The 22,445-nt window shown below is 43.7% G+C and overlaps 3 protein-coding genes across 28 annotated transcripts in view; 1 reads left to right on the forward strand and 2 right to left on the reverse strand.

Annotated features, from left to right (window-relative positions):
• kank4 (KN motif and ankyrin repeat domains 4) overlaps positions 1-5,298 on the reverse strand; it is a 66,244-nt gene extending 60,946 nt beyond the window's left edge. The window contains exon 1 of one of the 2 annotated variants that reach the window (XM_035648582.2): positions 4,283-5,298. The gene's annotated coding sequence lies outside the window, so the exon portion shown is untranslated. Of the gene's footprint in view, positions 1-1,175; positions 1,468-4,282 lie in introns of those variants that run through there. The other variant, XM_035648581.2, reaches the window with a different exon arrangement.
• On the forward strand, positions 1,077-13,174 carry usp1 (ubiquitin specific peptidase 1). Of its 4 annotated transcripts, none has more exons than XM_035648586.2 (9): positions 1,077-1,293; positions 6,393-6,634; positions 7,473-7,617; positions 8,077-8,178; positions 8,372-8,541; positions 8,897-9,633; positions 9,745-9,903; positions 9,989-10,190; positions 10,791-13,174. In XM_035648586.2, exons 2-9 carry the CDS (start codon positions 6,465-6,467, stop codon positions 11,581-11,583), a joined length of 2,478 nt encoding a protein of 825 aa, XP_035504479.2. In that variant the 5' UTR covers positions 1,077-1,293; positions 6,393-6,464; the 3' UTR covers positions 11,584-13,174. The 4 variants fall into 4 exon arrangements, with proteins under 4 accessions (XP_035504479.2, XP_035504478.2, XP_035504481.2 ...); XM_035648585.2 differs by lacking the exon at positions 1,077-1,293 and adding an exon at positions 5,722-5,878; XM_035648588.2 differs by lacking the exon at positions 1,077-1,293 and adding an exon at positions 5,722-5,878 and having other exon boundaries at positions 8,375-8,541.
• Positions 13,175-13,285: 111 nt separating this feature from the next.
• Positions 13,286-22,445, reverse strand: part of dock7 (dedicator of cytokinesis 7) — a 45,717-nt gene continuing 36,557 nt past the window's right edge. For 9 of the 22 annotated variants that reach the window (XM_035648557.2, XM_035648573.2, XM_047336912.1 and 6 more), the window contains 10 exons: positions 22,252-22,395; positions 21,605-21,736; positions 20,292-20,306; positions 17,564-17,698; positions 17,313-17,402; positions 16,967-17,203; positions 16,710-16,853; positions 16,218-16,324; positions 15,317-15,484; positions 13,286-14,097 (listed from right to left, as the gene is read on the reverse strand). In XM_035648557.2, coding sequence (XP_035504450.1) covers positions 14,055-14,097; positions 15,317-15,484; positions 16,218-16,324; positions 16,710-16,853; positions 16,967-17,203; positions 17,313-17,402; positions 17,564-17,698; positions 20,292-20,306; positions 21,605-21,736; positions 22,252-22,395 — 1,215 coding nt within the window. In that variant the 3' untranslated portion in view covers positions 13,286-14,054. The remainder of the gene's footprint in view (positions 14,098-15,316; positions 15,485-16,217; positions 16,325-16,709; positions 16,854-16,966; positions 17,204-17,312; positions 17,403-17,563; positions 17,699-20,291; positions 20,307-21,604; positions 21,737-22,251; positions 22,396-22,445) is intronic. The other 13 variants (XM_035648565.2, XM_035648568.2, XM_035648564.2 and 10 more) reach the window with 2 other exon arrangements.

Genomic DNA, 22,445 nt, shown 5'->3' on the forward strand with positions numbered 1-22,445 from the left:
CGAGATAGAGAGGCGGGCAGGTTCGTAGAGGAGGATTAGAGGTAAGAGGAGGATGCAAAGTCTTCTCCTCCTGCCTGGTGGTTGGCCTGCTTTTTTATTATTTGTGCATTGTAACCGCATGCATATGTGCACGTCGGGCTCCAGCTGAAAGACATTAGTCAAGGCCTGTGGGGAATTTGACTGAAACCTGGCGAGGCTAATGAAACGCTTTCGAGAAGGGATCAAGCGGAATAGAGAGATGTCAGAGAGAGGGTTAGGGGAGAGAGAGAGAGGTTGATTGTACATACATGCTCAAATATGTATATGCATACCTGGCTTGCAGTATCTGATTAAAACACATTTGCTGAAGGCCACAAAGCTCAGTGCGAAGGGGGGATAAACATCGGGCAGAGACACACACACACACACACACACAGCGATGGAGATGATGAAAGCGAAGAGTCATCGCAGTATGGCTGGAATGTCTGTCTTCTGCGTTGATTTCAAAAACGCCCCCCAGTATTCATCTGAAACTATGTGCACCAGGACAGGACTGACAGCAATAAAATAAAAGACTGAGGCCACAGATTGTAGCAATGAACATGTGAAAAAGAAAAAAAGGGGAGAAAGCAAACGGGATGAATGAATGATGATGTCAAATCTGACGGAAGATACATTGAGAAAGGAGAGGGAGAGAGGAGAGTGTTGCAAAGGGAGCACAACAGAAATGAATGCAATAAAGAGCTGAGAAAGAGGGCAGAGGGGTCACGTAAGAAGAATTGCCTTCCATTGTCGCTTCCATGTTTCTCGGAACTATCTTTAACGTGAGCAGGCTGCACAACACATCGTGTCACTACAGCACAAACAGGAGCGGCTCTGTGATTGGTCGAAAAGTCAGCCTCGGCTATGGCCTCCCTTCAACTTAAAACAATTAATTTAAAAAAAAAACTACGTTAGAGGTACAGAATTCTACCTGACAACAGCAGTGAACTCAATTCCCACTGGTTACTTTCTTTGCCCAGAGCCAACTGCCGCCTCCTTTGATCTCACACAGGTAGTAACGTCGCCCACGACGACACGCACACAGAATCTCAAACCGAGGGATGTTTCACTCTCATCACATGGGACTTTTTTTCTTTTTCTCTCCCCTTTAAATTTCTGCCTCACTGCTGAGGCCAGATCCATCCTTCCCTTACCTCTGCAGCTGCGAGTGGTATATCCTCGCGGGACCCTCACCCCTCCCCAAAAGAGATGGTCCTGGGGAAGGAACTTCAGCCGCAGCAGCACTGCCACAGATCCACTGTCTCTCCAACAGTAAGGCACATTTATCTCGTGTATCAGCCGAGGTGGAAAAAAAACAACATCTGCGCACATCTGCGACTGGTGCTACTGTCTATACACCTGCGTGGGTCTTGCGTAAATGTCTCCTCGACGGTGATGAATAAGTGGCGAGTGAAAAGGAGAGAAGTACTAAGCTGGAGGGGCGGGCGGGCGGGCGGCGGGCGGGCGACAGGCAGACAGGCAGACAGGCTGGCTGGAACGGGAGAGCAGACTGAGTAGGATGGAGGAGTTACTGTTTCCTAACATCAGAGCGGCTGGGCTGGATACACCCACCTCCTCAGCATGCACCGAATGGGAGTCGCTCAGATGCTCTAAAGTATGCAGACAGAGAGAGAGAGAGAGAGAGAGAGAGGGAGAAAATATGTGCAGCCCCCGAGATCTGATCTGATCTGATCTGATATATGCACATACGCATGCAGGGGTTGTGCACACATGCATGCGCTCATAGAGAATCTCATTAAGTCTCTTTTACTGACACACACACACACACACTACCGCCGAGCCGCACAGCGTCTGTGAGAACTGTCTGCCAGGACCTTCAGTGAAAAAGAGGAATAACCCAGCTGATGGGGGAGGAAAGCAAAAAAACAACAGCTTCTACTGAGTTGAATCCATGATATAGTTGTAGAGATGGAGGGGGATGGAGGGATAAATCCAGTGCTCCCCAAGATGAATCGGGACGATCACAACATGATTAAGACATGACTGTTCCACTATTTCTTTTTACTCTGTGAAATGTGTTTATTCACTCTCCAGGCCTCTTAAAAAAAAGAGCCTTCAAGTCTAAACACGGGGGAACAATTCACCAGTCTCCACACACTGAGGCCACAGTCTGCGATGACGGGTCGCATGTGAACATTGGCTCATTTTATACCCCGCTAAAATAACATGTCACTGTTTGATGCCCCCCCTGTAAATCAAATAAGCTTTTGGTTCCGTGGCTACAGGAGAAGAAAAGGAACCAATGACGGGGACAGGGTTCAGTACCACTGCCGTCACACCGTCCTCATGAATACGTGTAAAGAACTAGAACAACAAATCAACATTTTATGGGAAATCACGGCGGCCCCGGAATATTTCTCGACCTCAAGCGATTGCCAGACGATCGAGACACCTAGACTCTGCGGTATTCAAAATTCTGTTGTTGAAAATGTATAGAAAATCAGACATATTGTGTTTTTTGTTCAATCTGGACAACAAACACGAAGCGTCAATTAATAATCCCCAGAGATTCTGGTAGAGGGACATCGTTGTTGTTTTTTTTGCTGACATGTAGCAGCATATTTTACGGTGGAGACATGAGTGTCATTCTCTAGTTTTCTACCTGAAGAGAGCAAAAAAGCAGATTTCCCTATATGGCTGCACTTCTCCTTGAATCAATTACTCCAAAGATAACTGATAAAGTAAAAATGAATCGTTTGTTTTAAGCCTGTGTTGCAGGCAGGGACAGTATAAATAAGTGTCATGATAGGGGTTAATATTGTTATACCCTGCTGGCCTGCAAAATGTACGCTGTGCATACTGTACGTGTGTTGTACAGAGGGGGTTTGTTGTTGTGAGGTGAACTATAGGAGACTTCAGGACATGCTTCTCATTCTTGGGGCACACTGTTGCCTGTCGCTCAACATGCCTTCATTTTCCCTCCGACGTTCCCCCCCTGGGAGAAGAAAGGTGGATGGGGGCTGGCGGTGGTGGGGGGGGGGGTCATGTCATGGGCCAGGGCTTTGAGCTGCCTCACCGCCCACCTCCACTCGCTGCGGCCCGTGAGAGCTCCGTGCCTCTGGGGACAAAGCCGGCCTTGATAAAGGAGAATGATCCTCATTACCACTACAGGTTAGAGGTTAAATTCCTGCTGGATCTGCTCGTAGGTGGCAACATCTCGAAACACGTTTGTCCAAATTCAACAGTGAGGATGATTTGCTTACTTGTGTTTTCTGAGAATTTGGTGGTTTTGCGTCTCCTAAAAACGGGATAAAATGACACTCCCAGGAAAAAGCACATCTCCTCGTTGCTCAGATCTGTCCAGTGACCCAAAAGCCGATCACAAACACACGGCCTTGTTTTGATTTCCCAAATGTAGAATGTCCTCACACATGGGTGGCTTGGATCACATGGCTTCCCCTTGAGAGGATGATAGTTATCAGAAGGGGATGAGGGGAAGAACCCGCCCACCCCCGTTTTATAATGCATCTCCTGGTTGGATTTGAGATGGGACGCGAAGGAGCATAACACCTACCACCCGCCCCCCTTTGCTAAATCTGAATACATCACCTGCTGGTTATGATGATGGGATTTATTTCACTGAACAGTAGGGTTTTCAAATGAAATTTAAATGAGGCAAGTGCCTGTGACGCTCTGGTTACGCAGACTGATTGAACGAATTGGCTGCTGAAGCCACCACAGAGCAGGAGATTCACGAGATAACACATCCTGTGAAGCTTTACATTGGTGGAGGGATGCAGCGCCTCCATCCACCCTCACCTATACAGTTTGGGAGGTACACAAGAGATCCTGTACCTCCAAAACTGCTCCCATCTACTATGGTATCAGCATCCTTCCTGCAACACCAAGCCAGAAAAACACGAGCAGATTCTTGGAAGCTGAACCTCTGTATCTCAAAACCATCGACAGTGCGCCTCTGCCGAGGACCGATCATCCACTCCGCCGCAGCAGCAGCAGCAGCGGGTCGTCCTGCAAATCGTCCACCATCGTATTGTCAAAATCTATTGGCTGCATGCAAAGGAAGCAACGACACACCTGTCATTTTCGTATTTCTGTGCTGCATTCAGGGACAGCAATCCTCTCCGTATCGTACTTGCAGCCTCGTCACAAACAACACAGTGCAACTAACCCCCCCCAAAAAATAAAATAATAATAAGACGAAGAAAACGAATAAAACAGGCTACTGTCATTTGAAACAGAATTTCTTACCCTAAGTAGGCAATCGTACATAGTATCTTACCGTTAAAGTCCTGCCGAGGGGAAGCCTCTGCTGACTGTCAGATGAGATGCTCCGGTGGAGGCAGGGACGACGCTGCTGGACCGTTCGACCTCCGTTCATGCGGACAATGTCGCCCCCTGCCGGTGGACGGAGGACACTGCCCTCAGCGACTGTTTTCGTCCGCCCAACGGCAACGAGTTGTTTTGTGTTCGGGTGTATTTGTGTGTTGCTAATGTTTTCCTCAAACAAACACCGAAGAGTAAATGATCCCTCGTGTATCGCGTAATTAAATATATCATAGCCCAAAAAAAAAAAATAAGATAATTTTAGATTTTTGCAAAAGGAAGGTGTCAAGTCCGACAAAATACAACGATACTTCCGTTTAGAAAAATAAAAGCTGTAAGGTGCTGGCATTAACTAAGATAAGAACACGAGTGTGGTAGACACATTTCATTAATAGGCTACCAGTGTTTCATACTGTGGACGGTTAAAGCAGCTGAACGTGCCTACTTATTCACATAACTTCTTGGCACATTAACATTCCCTCCATTACACCGTCCGTGTCACACTTAAATGGGTCCCCTGAACAACAAACCAGTGGGAACAACAATGCAATTGGTACTTCTGTCCCCCCTTAAAGTTAAGTTCCTTGTTTTCATTTATTCTCCTGCTTATTCTTAGTGGTCAAAAGGATACTATCCTTAAACAAAAAACTAAAACACAATACTTGTATACATGCTCAAACATTATATCAAAAATAACAAAATTGTGCGTATACTTTAAATGCACTTTTCCATTTTTATTTTTTCTCACGGAGTATAGACTTTTAAGGTCTTGTAGTAAGTGTGTTGGATACATTTTTTGAGTTAAAATTAATAATGTGTCACAATTCTTAATTGCACTCAATACTTCGTGAATTTTCTCACTACGAAATGATTACATTGCATTACATTCATTAAGCAGACGCTTCGGTCCAAAGCGACTTACAATAAGTGCATTCCAACATAAAGACACTGCCCATAAGTGCAAGAAACACAGTACATAAACATTTATGAAAATGGCAAAAACAGCTTCAAGTGCTCAGATTATCAGCAAAACCTTTTATTTTTTTTAAATGTAGTTTCATTTGACTCTTCGTGAAGCGGAATAGATGATGTGGATGATTCACATTCAACTACAGATTCACTTTTAATTTGAAAGCACACTACTCCTATGTTTCCTATCGAGGAGATAACCTGACGAAGGACTACAAAAATGTCTGCTGAAAGGGGCCTAACCCAAATAGGTGTCCCCGTCTAAGCCTGAAATCCGACAGTGTACGTATTTCAGCCAATATGATTTTTTTAAGTCATCCTTGCGCCATTTACGAGTTCTACTTACACGTTTGAAATACGTGCGGCGCCAGTGGGGGCCCTTGAATCGCGAGTCCTTTGCCGGATGTGTTGATGTCGTGCCGGCGTGTGACGGGCAGCGCAGCAGCCAGCGGGTCTTGCAGCAGGAAAAAGCGCCAACTTCTCCCTGCGCCGACCCGATCGTCAAATCTACTCTGCAAATGGCTCTAAAACCGGATATTCCGCGAAAGACGTATTAACCGTCCATTTCGGTTGAGTCGTTAAGGTGAGATTAAAACGGAGATCTTGACGCTCTGTGGGTTCGTTGCGTTTGTTGTCGTCATGGAGTGATATGTTAGAAAACGGCGTGCTGCTGCCCGTGTCCCACGCACCGCACCGACCCAGTTTTTAATCGCTGCGTTGTGGCGCAAAGTGCCCGACAACAACACGGCCGTCTGGTGTGCGACATTTCCCGCGTCGCCTCTGCACCGCACTGCTGAGGAATAGAACGGTTGCCACTGTAAACGCCTGTTTGATTTGTCCGTGGGAACAATGAAGGGAAGCGGGGCTTAGCGTTAGCCCCGGCTGCGCTAACATGTTACATAATGCGCTGTCCCGCAGGCAACTGGGTTGGACTCAGCCAACCAGCGGGGCCTACGTTCATTTTAATGTAGTTATCTCCGCGGTCGCGACCTAACTGCGTTGCGATAATTTCGAAGTGCGTAGTCACTTTCGTTTTCCTTGAACTCTGATGGCGCCCTTTACGGAATTAAGCTCTTGTTGTTCCCTCTTCTCGCCAGCGGGGGGCGCTGTTGCATCGAAGCAGAGGGGGGAGAAAAAGAAGTCGCTCTCTCAAGTTGCCTGAGTAAAAGATGCCAGGTCTGCAGGGGGAGGACGTGGTGGCGGCGCTGGGCAGCCCCATCAAGAGGAGCAAACTGTCCCTGAAGTTCTTCCAGAAGAAGGAAACCAAGCGGGTGCTGGATTTCTCCGAACCCCCGGCAGATGAACCTAAAGCGGCCGAGCCAGTGGAGCCCGAGGCGAGGTGGGTCCTATGGGGGTATTATGCTGCGTTCTGCTTTGTGATCCTGCAATGTTGACGAAGAGCAATGTGCAGGCGTCACTGACTGTCTCACACAATTTCAAATAATGCTGTCCTGCAAAGGGCACGACGGAGGACACGTAGACGGGGACGCCTGGCACTGATATTTGGCCGACATGAACGAAAGAATAAACCATTAAATCATATCAACAAATAAAAAAATATATTAAAAAATCTATATAAAAAGAAATTAAACTCAAACTATTGTGAGAATCAATTAATTCATTAGTTCCCATTTCAAGCAGAATTCCAAACACGTAGTGATTCCAGTTTTCCCACGTTATCCAGTCACCTGTGTTGTGATAAACTTGATGACTGTTGGGTTGTAGACTATTATTGGTCATATACCAAATGCTATATGGAAAATCATTTGTCAATTATTTTTTTTGCAATTTTCTAATACTTAAGAAACCAAACAACCATTCGATGGCAGATTAAGCTTATTTTAGCAAATTCTGCTCATGACATTCATCCCTATTTCACTTAAATCATAGTCTCTGTGCTTTTAAACAAAATCTGAAATCATGTCCTTCTCATTTACTCTAGTTGTCAACCCAGTTTACTACAAGGTTGAAAAACCCAGACTAATCGCCATAAGCGAGGGAGGTTTTGAAATCCAATCAACAACCCCCGATAGAGATCAAGAGTGATGTTACATGTACTGTACATCTGTCGATGATGGTCGCAACTGCTTTTTTCTGCCTTAATTGAAGTTACAGGAATACAGTGATTAGGAGCTGATGATGTTTAATTTGACACTGTGTTTTTCTTCCCTGTTCAGCAGCAGTGATCAGGTTGTCCCTGATCCGCCTGAATGCCCGGCCTCACCTGGTCTCATCCTGCCCGGTGAGAAGAGGGAGAGCCTGGTGCCATTCGTGGGGCTCAACAACCTGGGCAACACCTGCTATTTGAACAGCATCTTACAGGTTGGTCATTAACCAGAGACAAAATAAATGTATATGTTGAATTATAGCTGTTTGGTTATATACATATTGCATTTTGTTTGAAAAACGGCCTGATTCCAACTCACGGAATACAGTTACTGCATCAAAACAGGAATATTATAAGTTGTTTGTATATCGATCCCTTATGACCCACGTATGTTTCTGACCTTTGTCTATACGTCTATAACTGTCAGTGTGTATCACATGATATAATAAGTCATATTGTAAAGTCATGTGGCAGTTTATTAAGTTTAACTCGGTGACCTTAACCAAAAATAAACAATGTCACAGGTATGGAAAAGGAAAAATGACAATTTTGAAAATGGAATTTTCATTTAGAAATAATAAAATTATTTTTTAACAAATCTAAAAGAATGATTCTTTGTAAAGAAAATAAAAAATATGCTGACTAATGTTCCTTATGTGTGGTTGCTCCTGCAGGTTCTGTACCACTGTCCAGGTCTCCGAGGAGGCATAAAGAAACTGTACAACCTGTCTAAAAGAAAAGAGAACCCAAAGGAAGAAACGGATGAAAGCGAAGAAGTAGGTGCAACATAAATAACCTTTTAATTTTACAAAAATTAAATTGCACAATTAGAGATTGTACATTTTGCACATGTACAGTGAAGTTTAATCAAACACAAGTCTTCCTGTTTCTGTGTCCAGACCTTCGGAACTGATTTTGAAAACTGTTATTTTCAAAGACCTTTTATTTAAATGAAGTGTTTTATCTCAGCAGTCGGAAGCTGCGGCCGTGAACCATCCCGCTCACATCGAGCTGCTGGGAAGCTTCAACAGTCTGATAACGTCCGTGGAGCAGCTGCAGTCCAGCTTCCTGCTCAACCCCGACAGCTTCAGCGACGGCGAGCTCACCACGCCGCCTCGAAAAATACTCCACTCACTCAGGTAACGATAGATCGCTTTGAATAATGAGGCGGACACAAACGACTGTTCAAATCATACAATGAAATAGTTTATTTGTACCTAAATTGATGAGTTGTGAGCCAAGTCAAAACTTGCATATTATTTTGTCGTTGTTGTTTTTTTGTTTCAAAGTTGATCAGGTCGTACCTTTAAACATGAATATAGAAATTTGATGTCTTTCCTCAAATCGAACCTATTAAATTGTAATTTTATTTAATTTTTCAAATTAATATTTAATCTGTTTGAACAACAGTCAAACAAAGGTATTTAGTTATAATAATATGTCTCATGCATTTTTGGGGGGTCAATTAATTGTTTTATCCCTCATTCGTTGCAGGCAACTGAACCCCATGTATGAAGGCTATCTTCAGCACGACGCCCAGGAGGTGCTGCAGTGCATCCTGGGATATATGCAAGATGCCTGTGACACAATCAGGAAGGAGCAGGAGCTGGAGGATGCTGATGCGACGGAAGTGAAAATGGAAAATGGCGTTCGTTTGGGCTCCAGCAGCACGGACACAGAATCCACAGCTCCCGCGGAAGAGGACGGCCAAGTCAGCGGCAAGAGGAAGAGTGACACCGAGGTGGGAAATGCCAAGAAGAAGCCGAAATCTGTCAAGACCAAGAAGTCTGATGCGGAGGAAGTCAACTTCGCCAGAAATAAACCCCTCACCCGCTCCAAAAGGAAGTCCTCCGGTGACATCACGGTGGACAACGCCCAGGATAAAGATGGAGAGAAGGAAGCGGAGGAGGAGGAGGAGGAGGGGTTGAAGAAACTAAATGGGGAGGAGGAAGCAGGGAGCGATGGTGAGGGGAAAGGTGAGAAGCCGTCCAAAGAGGCGGACGGGAAGAAGAAGAAGCGGGCCAAGTTGAGCTGGTTGAGGCCGTCCGGGAAGCAGCCGAGCATTTTCTCCAAGTTCCGCAGCGTGGGGAAGATCAGCGCCACGATAGTGAAGAGCCTCAACAAGCCGGAGCAGGAGAACGGACAGAGTGAAGAACAGAGTCCGAAGGAGAAGAGCGGCGGAGAGGGATCCCCACGAAACATGGCTGAAGACAAGACGGTGGAACATCAAGGTATGAAACACATACTGTTTTGACTACACCCTGGTCGGTCTCACAACATCACTGCAGACGTAATACACGACCGATCGCTCAGCCGTGTGTGTGTGTGTTTTGTTCGTTCAGAGGGCCTGGACCTGCTGGAGCGCTTGTTCCAGGGTCAGCTGGTTCTGCGGACTCGTTGTCTGGAGTGCGAGAGCTTCACGGAGCGGAGAGAGGACTTCCACGACATCAGCGTCCCGGTGCTCGACGACCAGCCCAGCAGCCCCGACGATCTCTCCGAGGGTGAGGACTTTTGTCACAGCTTCCATTCACACAGAGCAAAAAATAATCCTATAATAAAATCTGATAACTGATTCAATGTCTCCAGTCTCTCCAGACCCAAAACCGGAGCTGCGGACGCTGAAATGGGCCATCGCCCAGTTCGCCTCGGTGGAGCGCATCGTCGGAGTGGACAAATACTTCTGCGAGACGTGTCATCATTACACCGAGGCTGAGAGGAGTCTCCTGTTTGACAAGACTCCCGAAGTCATCACCATTCACCTGAAGCGCTTCTCCACCAACAGTTTAGAGTGAGTTGACTGCAAACATGTGCGCCATCTGTACTTTAATTTCAGATTTTACAAAATGTAGGTCAATGTTTCATCCAAATCACAAAATCTACCAGCTGGATCTGTTTTGTCCTACCATGTCTAAAGTAACGCTAGAAAACTTGGAAGTAAGTGTAACATGCTTAATATTTTTTTGTGTTTCTTGGTCAAACTGCAGCCGTAGTTCTGTCCATCTGTTAACTCCTGGTGATGAGTTATATATCTTTGGTCCTCTGAATGTACAATCAGCTAGATTCTTCTGTAGTGGATAAGCTACCCTCATTTCTTTAAAATGATTTTCACATAAATAAAGGAAATCTGATTAAAGAAAACTAGATATAAAATATGATAAAGTTGCATATCCTGCTGCACGGAGAAACTTTTTCCACTGCTGTCGTCAGATCCTGTAGTCATGGCAACAGCTCAGAAAAAAACCAAATGCTGATATAAAATGTAGAGAAACTTACCAGCTAGTTACCAGACTGGTTATATTTGTGTATGGTTATAAGCATAGGTCACTCGATGGCATGATAGTGGTATACAGTATGTGTGTACTCATGATATTATTTTTCTACCTTCCAGATTGGACCCGTACGGCGGCCTCTCTAAAGTGAACACTCCTCTGCAGACGCCCTTGAACTTGTCCCTGGACGAGTGGTGCACCCGCCCCTCATCCGGCCGCGGCCAACACTACCAGCTGTTCGCCGTGGTCATGCACAGCGGCGTCACCATCAGCAGCGGCCACTACACCGCCTACGTGCGCATGTCCGACCTGCAACACGCGAAGCTCCGGCTGCAGGGCGGAGAGGAAACGAAAAAGGAGGAAGAGGAGGAGAGCGAAGAGGGAACGCAAGCGAAGGAGGAAGCGCTGGACTACAACGACGGAGAAGTGTCCTTCAGCCTGAACGCACGGGGACAGAGAGGCGGCGGCGCGAGTTTGGCCAGAGGCAAAAAGGGAGGCAAGAAGCTGTCGGAGGGCACGGTGGGGCTGTTGGGGGGCCAGAGGAGTTTGTCCAGCTGCGAGCTCGGGAGCAGCGGCGGCGGCGGCAAACACGCGGATAAAGCGACGGAAGGATCTAAACGGAGAAAGACCGTCAACAGTCAGGGCCAGAACACGGAGGGTGGGGTTAATAAAAAGGAGCCCGCGGACGCAGAGGAGGCGCCGCTGACCTCCTCCTGCAGGGGCGCGGGGGCCTCGGAGCAGCAGGCCCTCAACAACCTGCTGGAGTACGAAGGCAAGTGGATGCTGTTCGACGACTCGGAGGTGCGCCTGTTCGAGGAGGAGGATTTCCTGCGGGCCTGCTCGCCGGACACCTGCTCCTCGTCGACGCCGTACCTGCTCTTCTACAGGAGGACGCCGGAGCCCGGGTGCTAACACCAGCACCAGCGGCCCCGAGCACGCCACGTGTTTTGACACGCGAGTGCTCAGGCGGGGAGAAAGAAGAGACGATTGTATTTTTGCAATACTACAAACTTCGCCGAAACCACTGTGGCTGCCCGTTGCACCATCTCGGGTCCAAAGTCATATTTTAGAAATACTTTGGGATACGAATTTTCTACGTGCCATCAAATGACTAAGCTTTTTTTTGTATAGTATCTTTTTGTTATTCTGTACAGTTTCTTTCACTCTGGCTTGGATACTGTCCTCGTCTTTACCTGTAAAATATTTTTGTTTTTTTTAATTGGTTTGGTTACAGAATGGAGAAGCACTTTTAAACACAAATTTCATCAAGTGAAAATATAAAATAACGGAAAAAGGATTATTATTTTTCTGAGCTAAAAGTTTTTCTACGTTCCGTTAAATTGGAACGTAGAAAAAAAGTGGAGATGGTCAGTGCTGTGTATCCAAAACAGATTATGCAACATTAAAAAAGCCAAATGAATCAATCTTCTCCGTCTCACACACTGAAGCGGTGCACAACAGTAAGCCTTTATTCACCTCATCATATCAGACTGAATCGTATCAAGGTGCTCGTGAAGTCCGGAGTTCAGCTGATTCACGAGCTACACGGCAGAGCTTTACATAAAAACACACTGAAATCTAATATATTTACGAGCTTTTGACATATTTTCTTGATCGTGCTAAAATTCACGTTTATGCAGAGTTTCTCGCTCGGGGCCTTTTCACGGTGCCAACTCGGTATGAGTCAACACATTTCTACTTCTTTTTCTTTCATATCTAATTTGGTGTGTAACTGACAAGTTACATATTTTTGAATGTGCAAAACCAGGTGTAAAATCTAAATGGTTTCTAAAGGATCAGTTCCCATTAAAGTTTTACTTTCACTATAAGAGATGACTGAAGGAACCAGAGAATTTTCTAATGTTATAATTTAAATGACAAAAAAATGGAAATAAATCAATAATAAATCAGAATACTCAGTTTTTTTAAACATCCAGAGCAAATCTCCTCTCAGTGAGACGACGACTCGCCTGCAATTACGTTTCAATGCAAAAAAATGTTAGAAAGTTTAAGACAAAAAGCAGTTTAGAAGTCCAGATTTTAAAAAATTAATTAAATAAAAAGGCGCAAACTAATTTGAAAATAACAAAATCCAGAATTGAATCTGATCAGTTATAGATTTGAAAGATAAGGATGTTGTCATTGTCCATGGGTTTAGAATATATCAAACTCTTTAATTTTTGTTCAAGCTAATTCAGTGGTTTATTAATATTAATATTCCATTGCTTTGTGTTTAAAAAATGAATGTGTCCGAAAGGCCAAACATTTTTTCAGGGATTGACTGTGTTCATATATAATAATACATTGTGAGCCATATTCAGTTTATTTCGCTTGTGGTGAAAGGTTTCCAAAGTGAGGTGTTTTTTTTGTATTTAACAAAATTGCTCGCAGACTTACATGAAACCAGCGCCTGTCCTTCACACTGTACCTCATCCCAGCTCTTAATTATATTAATGTTGGCATTTTGGTACGATAAGCAATAAAGTTTTTACCTTCACGTTCACACGTCCTATATATATTTTTTCTTTTGGTTGTCGTCTTGACTCGTCCCCCAACATAAAACTTCCATCCTACATAAACAAGAACAAAATTAAATGACCAGCGTACACAAACGGAACATTAAAATATTTATTTAGTAAAATATTTAAAATAAAACAGAAACTACATAAAATTATACAAGGATGTTCATAGTACCCTAAATTTTAAAACGTTGCTTCAACTTAAAAAAAAACAAACGATAAAGCATCATGATAAATAATAGTAGAATTTTTGCATGGTTTTTCTTTTTTTTCTTCTCTCCTTTTGAGTTACATAAACTTTCAAGTTGTAATATGCATTGCTACACCATAATAAAAAAAAGTGCACACGAGATTGAATAGTTTTTTTTTCTTCTTCTTTGACACCGTACATCATAAAAAAAAGACACCTTGACTTTTAAAATCGTACCTTTTTTTGCGGTCACTTGTCAAAATTTGGTGGAGGGAAAGAATTTTTTTCTTTTTTGGCACTAACCAATGATGGGAAGTCAGAGCATTGCTCAGATTCTGTTGGTGTCGAGAGTGAATGCTCACATTATTAGGTCTTTTATGGACAGATAAAATAATTTGCTCCCTACTGTAACACGTGGCCAGCAAAAGAAAATTAAAAAACACCAGGGTGTCCCCTTTAATCGTTAAGATCCACTTGTTCGTTTGTCTGTAAACAAATTTAAGACACTGGAATGACGTACCAACCTTTTTTTTTTTTTAGCTCCATCTCGGAAAACACTGAACCGACATCGAAGAGAGACGCTCCTATTTACACTTGAGAATAAATTAAATATTGCAATTTTTTGTTGTTGTGTGTGCGAGTGTATGAAAGTGTGTATGGTGTTCTCTTCGTCTTCATATGTCGAGCTTGCGGAGGCTCATCCTGCTGAAGGAATCTCTGAGGACAGAAGAAAAAAAATAAAGACATGAGAGCTGTTTTTATTTGACACGGGCAAAAGAAAGTTTGGTTATCTTCAGTTCTGTGGAGTTCAAATCTGATTATTTTCGTCAACAACAAAACTAATCTGGACAATTAACAGGACTTGCATCCTAATTTGAACAAATTAAGACAGCAGGAGATTCGTAGTCGTACTTTCACTCAAAGGTTAAAAAGTTAGTGTTTGCATAATTGTATATGCAACACCATCTTTATTAAATGACAAAAAGCTTTTACTCTAAGCCCCATAATTAACTTGCCCACTTGTTAAAAATCTTGATTTGATGGAGTGTTGGCGTCGGTTTCCTCCGCTGTAATCTTGAGGTTATGAACTGATTAATTGGACAATAAACATCCCCCTGATTAATTATTATATTTTTGGAATACATCTCTTAACAATTCCCCTGCTATTTCCAAAAATCAAATGATACAAACAGAACATTAAGACTGCAACCCCAAACTACCTCGTCAATCTGTCCTTTTGCTGCATGATTTTACAGAAGCAAAAAAACAAAATCGGATTAAATTTAACATAAAAAAAGAAAAAATAGATTTTTGTAATTAAATATGGGAAAATATTTGTTTCCAGACTGAACAGACGCACATCCAAATGTTTGATACACTAACGATCCGTCTCAATCTCTTGAGTCGAGTGAATAGTTTAAATAAAGGTCGCCATAGTGACACACTCTCTGTACCTGCCAGTACAGTACCTACAGAGCCGCTGTTCACACATATTCGACTATGACGGGCGGAAGCAAAAGTAGTTCCTATCAACCGGGCATTATTGAGATGATCCAGTGATACTGTTGTTTTCCCCGTTGATGATAAAATACACATTTACCCCAAATTACTTTAGTTTAAATATCAATCTTTGAATATGAGAATCACACCTAGAACATGTACGGTAACGTCGGAATCGGAAGTGTCATGTTTCAATATCAATCCGTAGGAAACTGTGACTGTTGGATTTTTAAATGATTTATTTATATAATAGTATTAACTTATAATAACTTATAATATGCATCTTTATAATGATTTTTACTTAATAAACATGTAGCCGTTTGTACTCGGATGTCCAATATGGTCTGAAAAATCTACTGGGAAGACAAAGAAATTTGAGTCTGATTTTGAAATGTAAAACGTGTGGGAACCCCGGGCGCCTGTGCTCGGTCCGTACCTGTGCGAGTTGACCTGCAGCACAGGTTTGTAGAGCTGAGGGATCTTCCTGTTGATGAGCGGCTGCAGCGCCTCCTTCAGCCGGTGGTAGTTCCTCTCCAGCTCCCGCTGGTACTCCTTCTGGTCCGGACCGATCAGGCTCTTGTTCTTACGCAGCGCGTCTTCACACCTTTGGCACAGAGAAGTCCGCCGTTTTACAGCCTTTGCAGACTCTGTGCTACAAGGTGTCATCTAGACACTCGAAGGAGCCATTAGAAAAGGCATCACTATTTTCACTATTTAGCAAAGTCTATAGTCTATCTTATCTGTAGCTTTTCGACTCGACAGTCACGACAAAAATGTCCTGTTCTATTAATTACAAGGTCATAGTGTTGGGGATCTTTAGAGCTGCGACAATTAATCGATAAGTAATCGACTACTAAATTAATCGCCAAATATTTTGATAATCGGTTCAGGTACTTTTTATTAGTGCGGCCGAGATTAGCTTTTCACAGACATATTGGTATCGGCCGATACGTTTAGAGCCCGACTGATGTTATCGGCCAACTGATATGAGCCTTTAAATGTGCATTTATGTTAACATTTAAGGTAAAATAACAGTTTTCCCTTAATTCAAGTTCTATTTGTTTGGTTGTATTTGTCATTTTTATTTGTTAGTTTATTGTTAAACCTAAATATCAAGCGTCAATTACATTTCTTTGTCATAAAGTCGGGCTCTGGTTTTTATGAGGAAAAAAAGTGTCAACATTTTCTGATTTCAGCTTCTTAAATGTGAATATTTTCTGGTTTCATTCCTCCGAGAAAATAATCCTTAGTCGCAGCCCTAGTCGTCTTATAGAAGTTGTCTTCTGGATTAAGACGCAGTCCACAGGTGTATAACAGATCATCCTCAGCCCCCGTACCTCTTGGTGAAGTCCTTGAAGCAGAGCCGTAGCTTATTGTGGTGTCTGTACAGTTTGGGGTCACTGGGGATTTCGGACAGGAACACCTGGGCCACCTCCAAAGGACCCTGACGGAAAAACAGATCTTTGATTATTCACCTACAGATCCACTTCAACATATAACACAGATTACATACATCTATGCCTTGTGCAGTGATTCACATGGATTTTGATGCCAAATGATGTAGCGCTACTGCCCCTGTGTGGCTTGTTCCGCAAATTACTTTGGAGACCGAGACCAAGACGAGCTAAGAGAGAGAGCTTGATAACAAGGAGAGCTTGCGCTAAATATTACACCAGCGCCCTTGGTAAACGGAGCAGGTTTTCACTGCTGCAGTCCATTGGTTCGAATAAGCAAAAACGCAGTGAGGCTCAAACCGGTGGCTTTGAACAGAACCGACAGGTTTTCAGGACTATATTTGTTGTCAGAGTCACGGTGTCTTGAAACTTTACCTGGTTGACGGTCGTACCAACGGATCCCTGCAGGACCATCTGCAGCATCTTGGCGTCAGCGGGGTCCTGGTGGGTGGCGAAGGCCAACTCCTGCGTCTTCTTCTGCATGTCCTCTATCGCCACCTCGATGGGCGTAGAGATAATCTGAAGAGCGACAGTCGGATTTTAGATTCAGCCTGGATTTTAACCCCTCCGAAAGCTAGTTTCACTATTCCCATGTAGTAGTTGAAGGGGTCGGTCAATGTTTTTTGACCGACCTCTTCTTTGTGGATGATGTTGATCCGCGTCTTGATGTAAGGGAAGGCGTGGGAGGTGGTGAGGATGGTCTTGCGTTTGAACTGCTCGTGCAGGTCCCCGTGCGCCCGCCCGTCCAGGGTGAACGGGGTGCAGTACACGAAGCGCCGCAGGTTGTAGTTCTTGTCGAAGTAGGTGATGCGGTCCTTCATCTCGTACGTGTCGAAGTACGGCTCCACGTAGGTGATCTGGACGAACGCCTGCGGGGGTAAAGACGGTTCGAGTTGTTTATTGTTGTTGTTGGATATTCAGACCAACGGCTCGATTGAAATCACTTGTCAACGAGGACAAACTGGCCGACCCACTGACCTTATTTGGATCCAGCTTGCACTTGTCTACTGGGTTGGAGTCTTTAATGACTTCGACCTGGTCCTCTCCGTATCGCTCGCCGTAGAAACCCTGAGAAGAAATGCAGCACACGGCCTCATTAAGGACTATGAGCAGAAATAGAGCTCATTTAAAACCATGAGAGCACCAAGCTGTCACCGAGTTGCAGCTGAAAGTGTTTGGGTTTTTCCGCCGCATATATTACTCCATAATGTCATTTTGAGTTATTTCACCTCCAGCCTGTGGGAGATCTCCGCCAGCTTCGTGATGGCGGGCTCCTTGTACACGAACTCTTGCTCGTCCAAGTCGCCAAACTTTGAGCCGTAAAATCCGACTCTGAAGTACGTACCGAACATCCTCTTCCCGAGCTGCGAGCAGAAGGAAAAAATAAATATCAGTGGTGGGATTTATGGAATTAAATTAATTGAGGTAAATGTTTTTTATCGAGAAACGTCAAAATATAAAACGGGAGAAATGAAAAGTCCTTCAGTTCAAATCGGATTCCCATCGAAGACACAGTGAAAACCATAAACTCTTACAGTGGAGGCCAGTAATGATTATACCTAAACTGTTATTTCTTAAGTATTTTTGATTTATATCCATCAAAAATATCAGACATCAGCTCACTGTCGTTATAGCACACAGAGGTAAAGGAAGAGAGAAAAGGAAGTTCATATTGGGGCAGAATATTCAATAAACTGAGCTTGATTTCAACTAATATCTCCTTTTATGCTCAGCATATCTGTACATATTTAATCTGTTTTGCAAAGCCAGATGCATGAACAGTGAAAGTCTTCACAGGACAAAAATGGCCATAACTTCCTCAACTCAAACCCCCTGTGAAGAGTAGGTGTTGACGTTCAATGACGGGAAAAGCAGCCAAACACGGAGCATTTTTTTGGATTTTTGCTCTGCACATGCCTCTATGTGGAAAGGACAGCCAGAGCGAGCTCAACAGTAAAGTGCGTTATACTTAAAGGTGCTATATGCATAGCAGCTTTGACACATGCGATTCAGTCCGGACATTTTCCGGAACTCTTCCCGCCGTCCCCCTTGTCAAATTTTGGGAAAAGGTCAGAATGAGCCCATACAGACAAAATTCACAGCGAGCGAGTGGGCGTCTTGATGACTGTCAACAAAAAACACTGCTTTCTGCAGAACTTCCGGACGAGGAATTTCCAGACCCAACTCTCCGGACGTTTTCCCAGATTTCATGTCTGAAAACAGGTTTCTTGCCGGGAACAAGCTGTGGAGGTGAAGATAATGGCTGCTGCCCAAGAACCTCAGCCATTGTCGCGTTTACAAGAAGAGTACAGCCTCTGGGAAGCGCTGCCTCTTCATCCTCTCAAGTTGGACAGAGGGCAGAGCGGATGCTACAGTGACTCGGTCGCAAAGTAGTATAAAGAGATGTGGAAGGCCGGGGCTCGTTGGTAAGGAGTGGGGAAATATGTGCAAAACAAGAGTTGACACTGGTGTTGCTTTCCAACGCTGGGAGACAGTTTCGGCGAGTGAAGTTTAATGCTGAATGAAGTTTCGTCTAGACTGCTGCATAAAACTGTTACCGCTAAAGTTGCCTTCGTAGCGACAGCAAAAACTTTAACATAAAGCACCTTTAAAGTCAAAAGGTACAGCAGGTATGACACCAGGGGTGCGTAAGCAAGCTGGTATACGTGTGAGAGGCATGAGGAAATCTGAAGCGACTGGTATCCAACTTCTTTCATAAAAAGATAATAATCTACATCAGTGTAGATTTCAAAAGAAATTTTAAGCAGTAATTTAAGAAGCCCTGAAAACTAAAGGAACTTACCACAAGACACAATTAAGTAAAGTGGGAAGGAAGGGTCGGCAACCAGGGGAATCAAAAAGGGAGAAAACAGAACAGATTTTAATCAGGATTGGGTTCCTCCAGAGAATTTCTAAAAAAAACAACACAAACCAACACACAACAGGAAAAAGTATCTCCATTGATCTAAAAAAGAACATGAACTCATCGTGCGGGATCTGGACCATGCAAAGGGCAGACGGCAACGGAAGAAAAAAATGATAGACAAAGTGAGAAAATGAAGATCGGCGACCTTCAGAGAAACACCATGCACGTCTCAGTGCATTTCCAAATAGGAGAGCTCTGTCCAACTCATGCGGCAAAACATGAAACTCTGGGGGTTAATACTGTTAACTGAATGGATGGAGAAGAAAAAAAACAGGGGTCGATTTAGTTTGAACTATTAAAAGAAAGGGCCAGAACTAATCCAAATCAGAAAGGGAATAAATCGAGTAACCTCGAGATTACTCGGAGATGAACCCTCTTGGAAGAAAAAAAACAGAACACGATTGCCTCAGGAATTTGGTTGTAGCTTGGACAAAAGCCTCATTCGATTTGTGTGTGGAGAGAATGACCAATGGCGAGAGCGGGGGGAGGCTAACAGATTCCCTTGGAGCAGAAAAACAGTGCACTGAAATCGAGCCCTGTGGTTGAGGATGAGGACGAGATGAAGAGTGAAGGGCGGTGCCAGTCAATGAGCGAGGGCTGACTGACGCACCGGCAGGCAGACAGGCGGGAGGTGAAGATGGGGGGGGAAAGTGCGGCATGTGCAAGTGATGCATTCACTGAGACTTTCTGTTGTCGTTAGTGTGTCACACACTGTGGCTCCCATGCACAGCCCCCGACAACACTGTCACGTCACGAAAAACAAGCTCCTCTTGCTCAGAGCGAGAAGAGAGAGGGGGAAGAAAAACACAGGTCTTGCTACTCGCAGGCAGCAAGTGTCCCCAGACAGGTGACGTTGTCTGCAGGTTGTTAATGGATTGGATGGATGTAACAAAAAGGCGAAGAGAGTAACAGAGTGCCCCACGGCTGGCAAAACGAAAAAGATGAGAGTAAAATCAAAAGGCAAATACGAAAAAAAAAGAAAGAAAGAAAACGTGAGCAGGTTCAAGCAGGAACCGAGATAAGCCACCTACCTCCCAGCCAGTACTCTGTGTGACAAAGAGAATACAGGACATGTGAGCAAAAACACACAGCATCCCCTTTTTCACACACACACACACACACACACACACACACACACACACACACACACACACACACACACACACACACACACACACACACACACACACACACACACACACACACACACACACACACACACACACACACACACACACACACTATTACTGCAACGACAATGGACTCTTCAACGAGATTACTCCAGGTTACTGCGGTCAGGCTGGAGAACAGAGCAACTGACCTCAACGTATCAAAGGTACAATGAAATCTTCATGCACATGTATTAAGTGTTTTTTCTGAGTGTTGTTGGAAGCTGTTGGTCTGCACACCAGACGACTGTAACTCAGCCCCGCACTGTAACGTGACATTATCGTTGCGAGTCAGACGACTGGCCTTTTCCCCCCAACTCTTGCATCCTTAGTTTCATACTTCACGGCTATAAATTTACAGGGAGCAAAAGGTATTGGACATCATATGAATAATAGAATTATACTGGAATTTAAAATGTCAAATAATACAACATAATAATAAAAAGCTGGTGTAAAGGCAACGTCTATCGTTTGATTTCAGGGTATTTCCAGAATCATCCAGGACTTGATGTCTTTGAGACGATCCTGAAGTTTGTCTACCTGATTAGTATCATCTGGCTCAACAGATAAAAAGAGCTGAGTAACATCTGCATAACAATTAAAATGTATGTGGTGCTTACTTATGCTATTGCCTAAGGGACGCATAAATAAAGTGAAAAGTATCAGTCCGAGCACGGAACCTTGTGGAACTCCGAGGTACTGTGGTGGTATGGTGATGTCGCCATGTTACCCCAAGTATTCGGAGGCACTGCAAATGAGAAGTTTTGCTCTATTGTACACTTTGTGTTACTCAACCTTCCTCCGGTCTCGTATTACTAATATAAATCCCTTCTGGTTTTAACCGTCCAACTTAACTATTCATGTGAATGTCTCGGTAAAGTTTCACGGTTTTGATGATTGTGGAACATGCCATCCAGTTGTAATGTTCAACTTTTATATAACGTACGTCTATTTTGTAACATTATGTAACCCAAATGTGAGCTTTTCTCAAGAAACTGAAAATAAAAATAAAACATCAAATCTGGGTCAAAATGTAATTTAAAAAAGTAAATACTTTTCTCATTTCACTCTTGTAAAAATCTAGCAACAACTTTGTACCTCAAGCTACGGGGAATCTAGTGTGAAAGAGCAGTTCTACACCGTGTGTGTGTGTGTGTGTGTGTGTGTGTGTTTACCTGGTGAACAATTTTCCCAAAGGCTTCCTGTAGTTTACCATGAATGGTGGCCAGCTTCTTTGCATCCCTGTTTGCTTCGTGGATCGGGATCAGCACCTTGTACACTTCGTTCACTGCCTCGTACATGCCCGCCTGGAGAGGAGAGCAAGACGTTAGTGCAGAGGAATACCAACTAGTGGGACTAAATATATCGATGTGAACATGTTCAGCAAGTTACTTTGAAATATAACTTCAGATATTATTTCTACTAATAAAACTTTGAGAAATTTGGTGTACGAAAAAAAAATGAAATTCATAGATTTCTAGAATAAAGAATTTAGAAGTTATTAAAAATGACAAAAAAGTAATATTTTGAGAAAGAGAAAAATAAATACCTCCCCCTCAGGTAGCCTTAAATTATGTCTTATTATTACGACTTTATTGTAACATGTCAACTTGATTTTCTTAATATTATGACTTGAATAAAAAATATTCCTCTGTTAAATGGCCCTAATACTTCATCATAATCAATAAATACAACGTTTATGAAATTATATTACCATCCTCGGAATACAGCTATTTTAAAAACTAATGAACAGTTCATCTTTGATATCGTTGTTAGCATCCATCCATCTAATAAACCTTTCTGCTCCACCTCCACTTCTTACCATGGAGAAAGAGGCAGCGGCCTGCTCCAGCAGTCCCACCAGACCGATCTCGGTAAAGTATTTGCCCGAGCAAATGCCCTCTTCATCTGGCGACACCACGTCATCGGAGACGGCCGATTCCTCCAGCACGTTCGAGGAAATGTTCTGAGATGCAAATTACAAGCGCCCACCAGGGTGTTATGTAAGATTACCTC

The sequence above is a fragment of the Scophthalmus maximus genome, chromosome 13 (assembly GCF_022379125.1).
Source record: "Scophthalmus maximus strain ysfricsl-2021 chromosome 13, ASM2237912v1, whole genome shotgun sequence".
Classification (NCBI taxonomy): Eukaryota; Metazoa; Chordata; class Actinopteri; order Pleuronectiformes; family Scophthalmidae; genus Scophthalmus; species Scophthalmus maximus.

What these genes read in the sequence shown, in the direction of transcription:
- usp1 (XM_035648586.2), top strand. Translation starts at nt 6,465, where the DNA reads ATGCCAGGTCTGCAGGGGGAGGACGTGGTGGCGGCGCTGGGCAGCCCC. An exon ending in AAAATACTCCACTCACTCAG is followed by an intron (nt 8,542 to 8,896) that starts GTAACGATAGAT and finishes CATTCGTTGCAG; the next exon opens with GCAACTGAACCCCATGTATG. An exon ending in CCCCGACGATCTCTCCGAGG is followed by an intron (nt 9,904 to 9,988) that starts GTGAGGACTTTT and finishes CAATGTCTCCAG; the next exon opens with TCTCTCCAGACCCAAAACCG.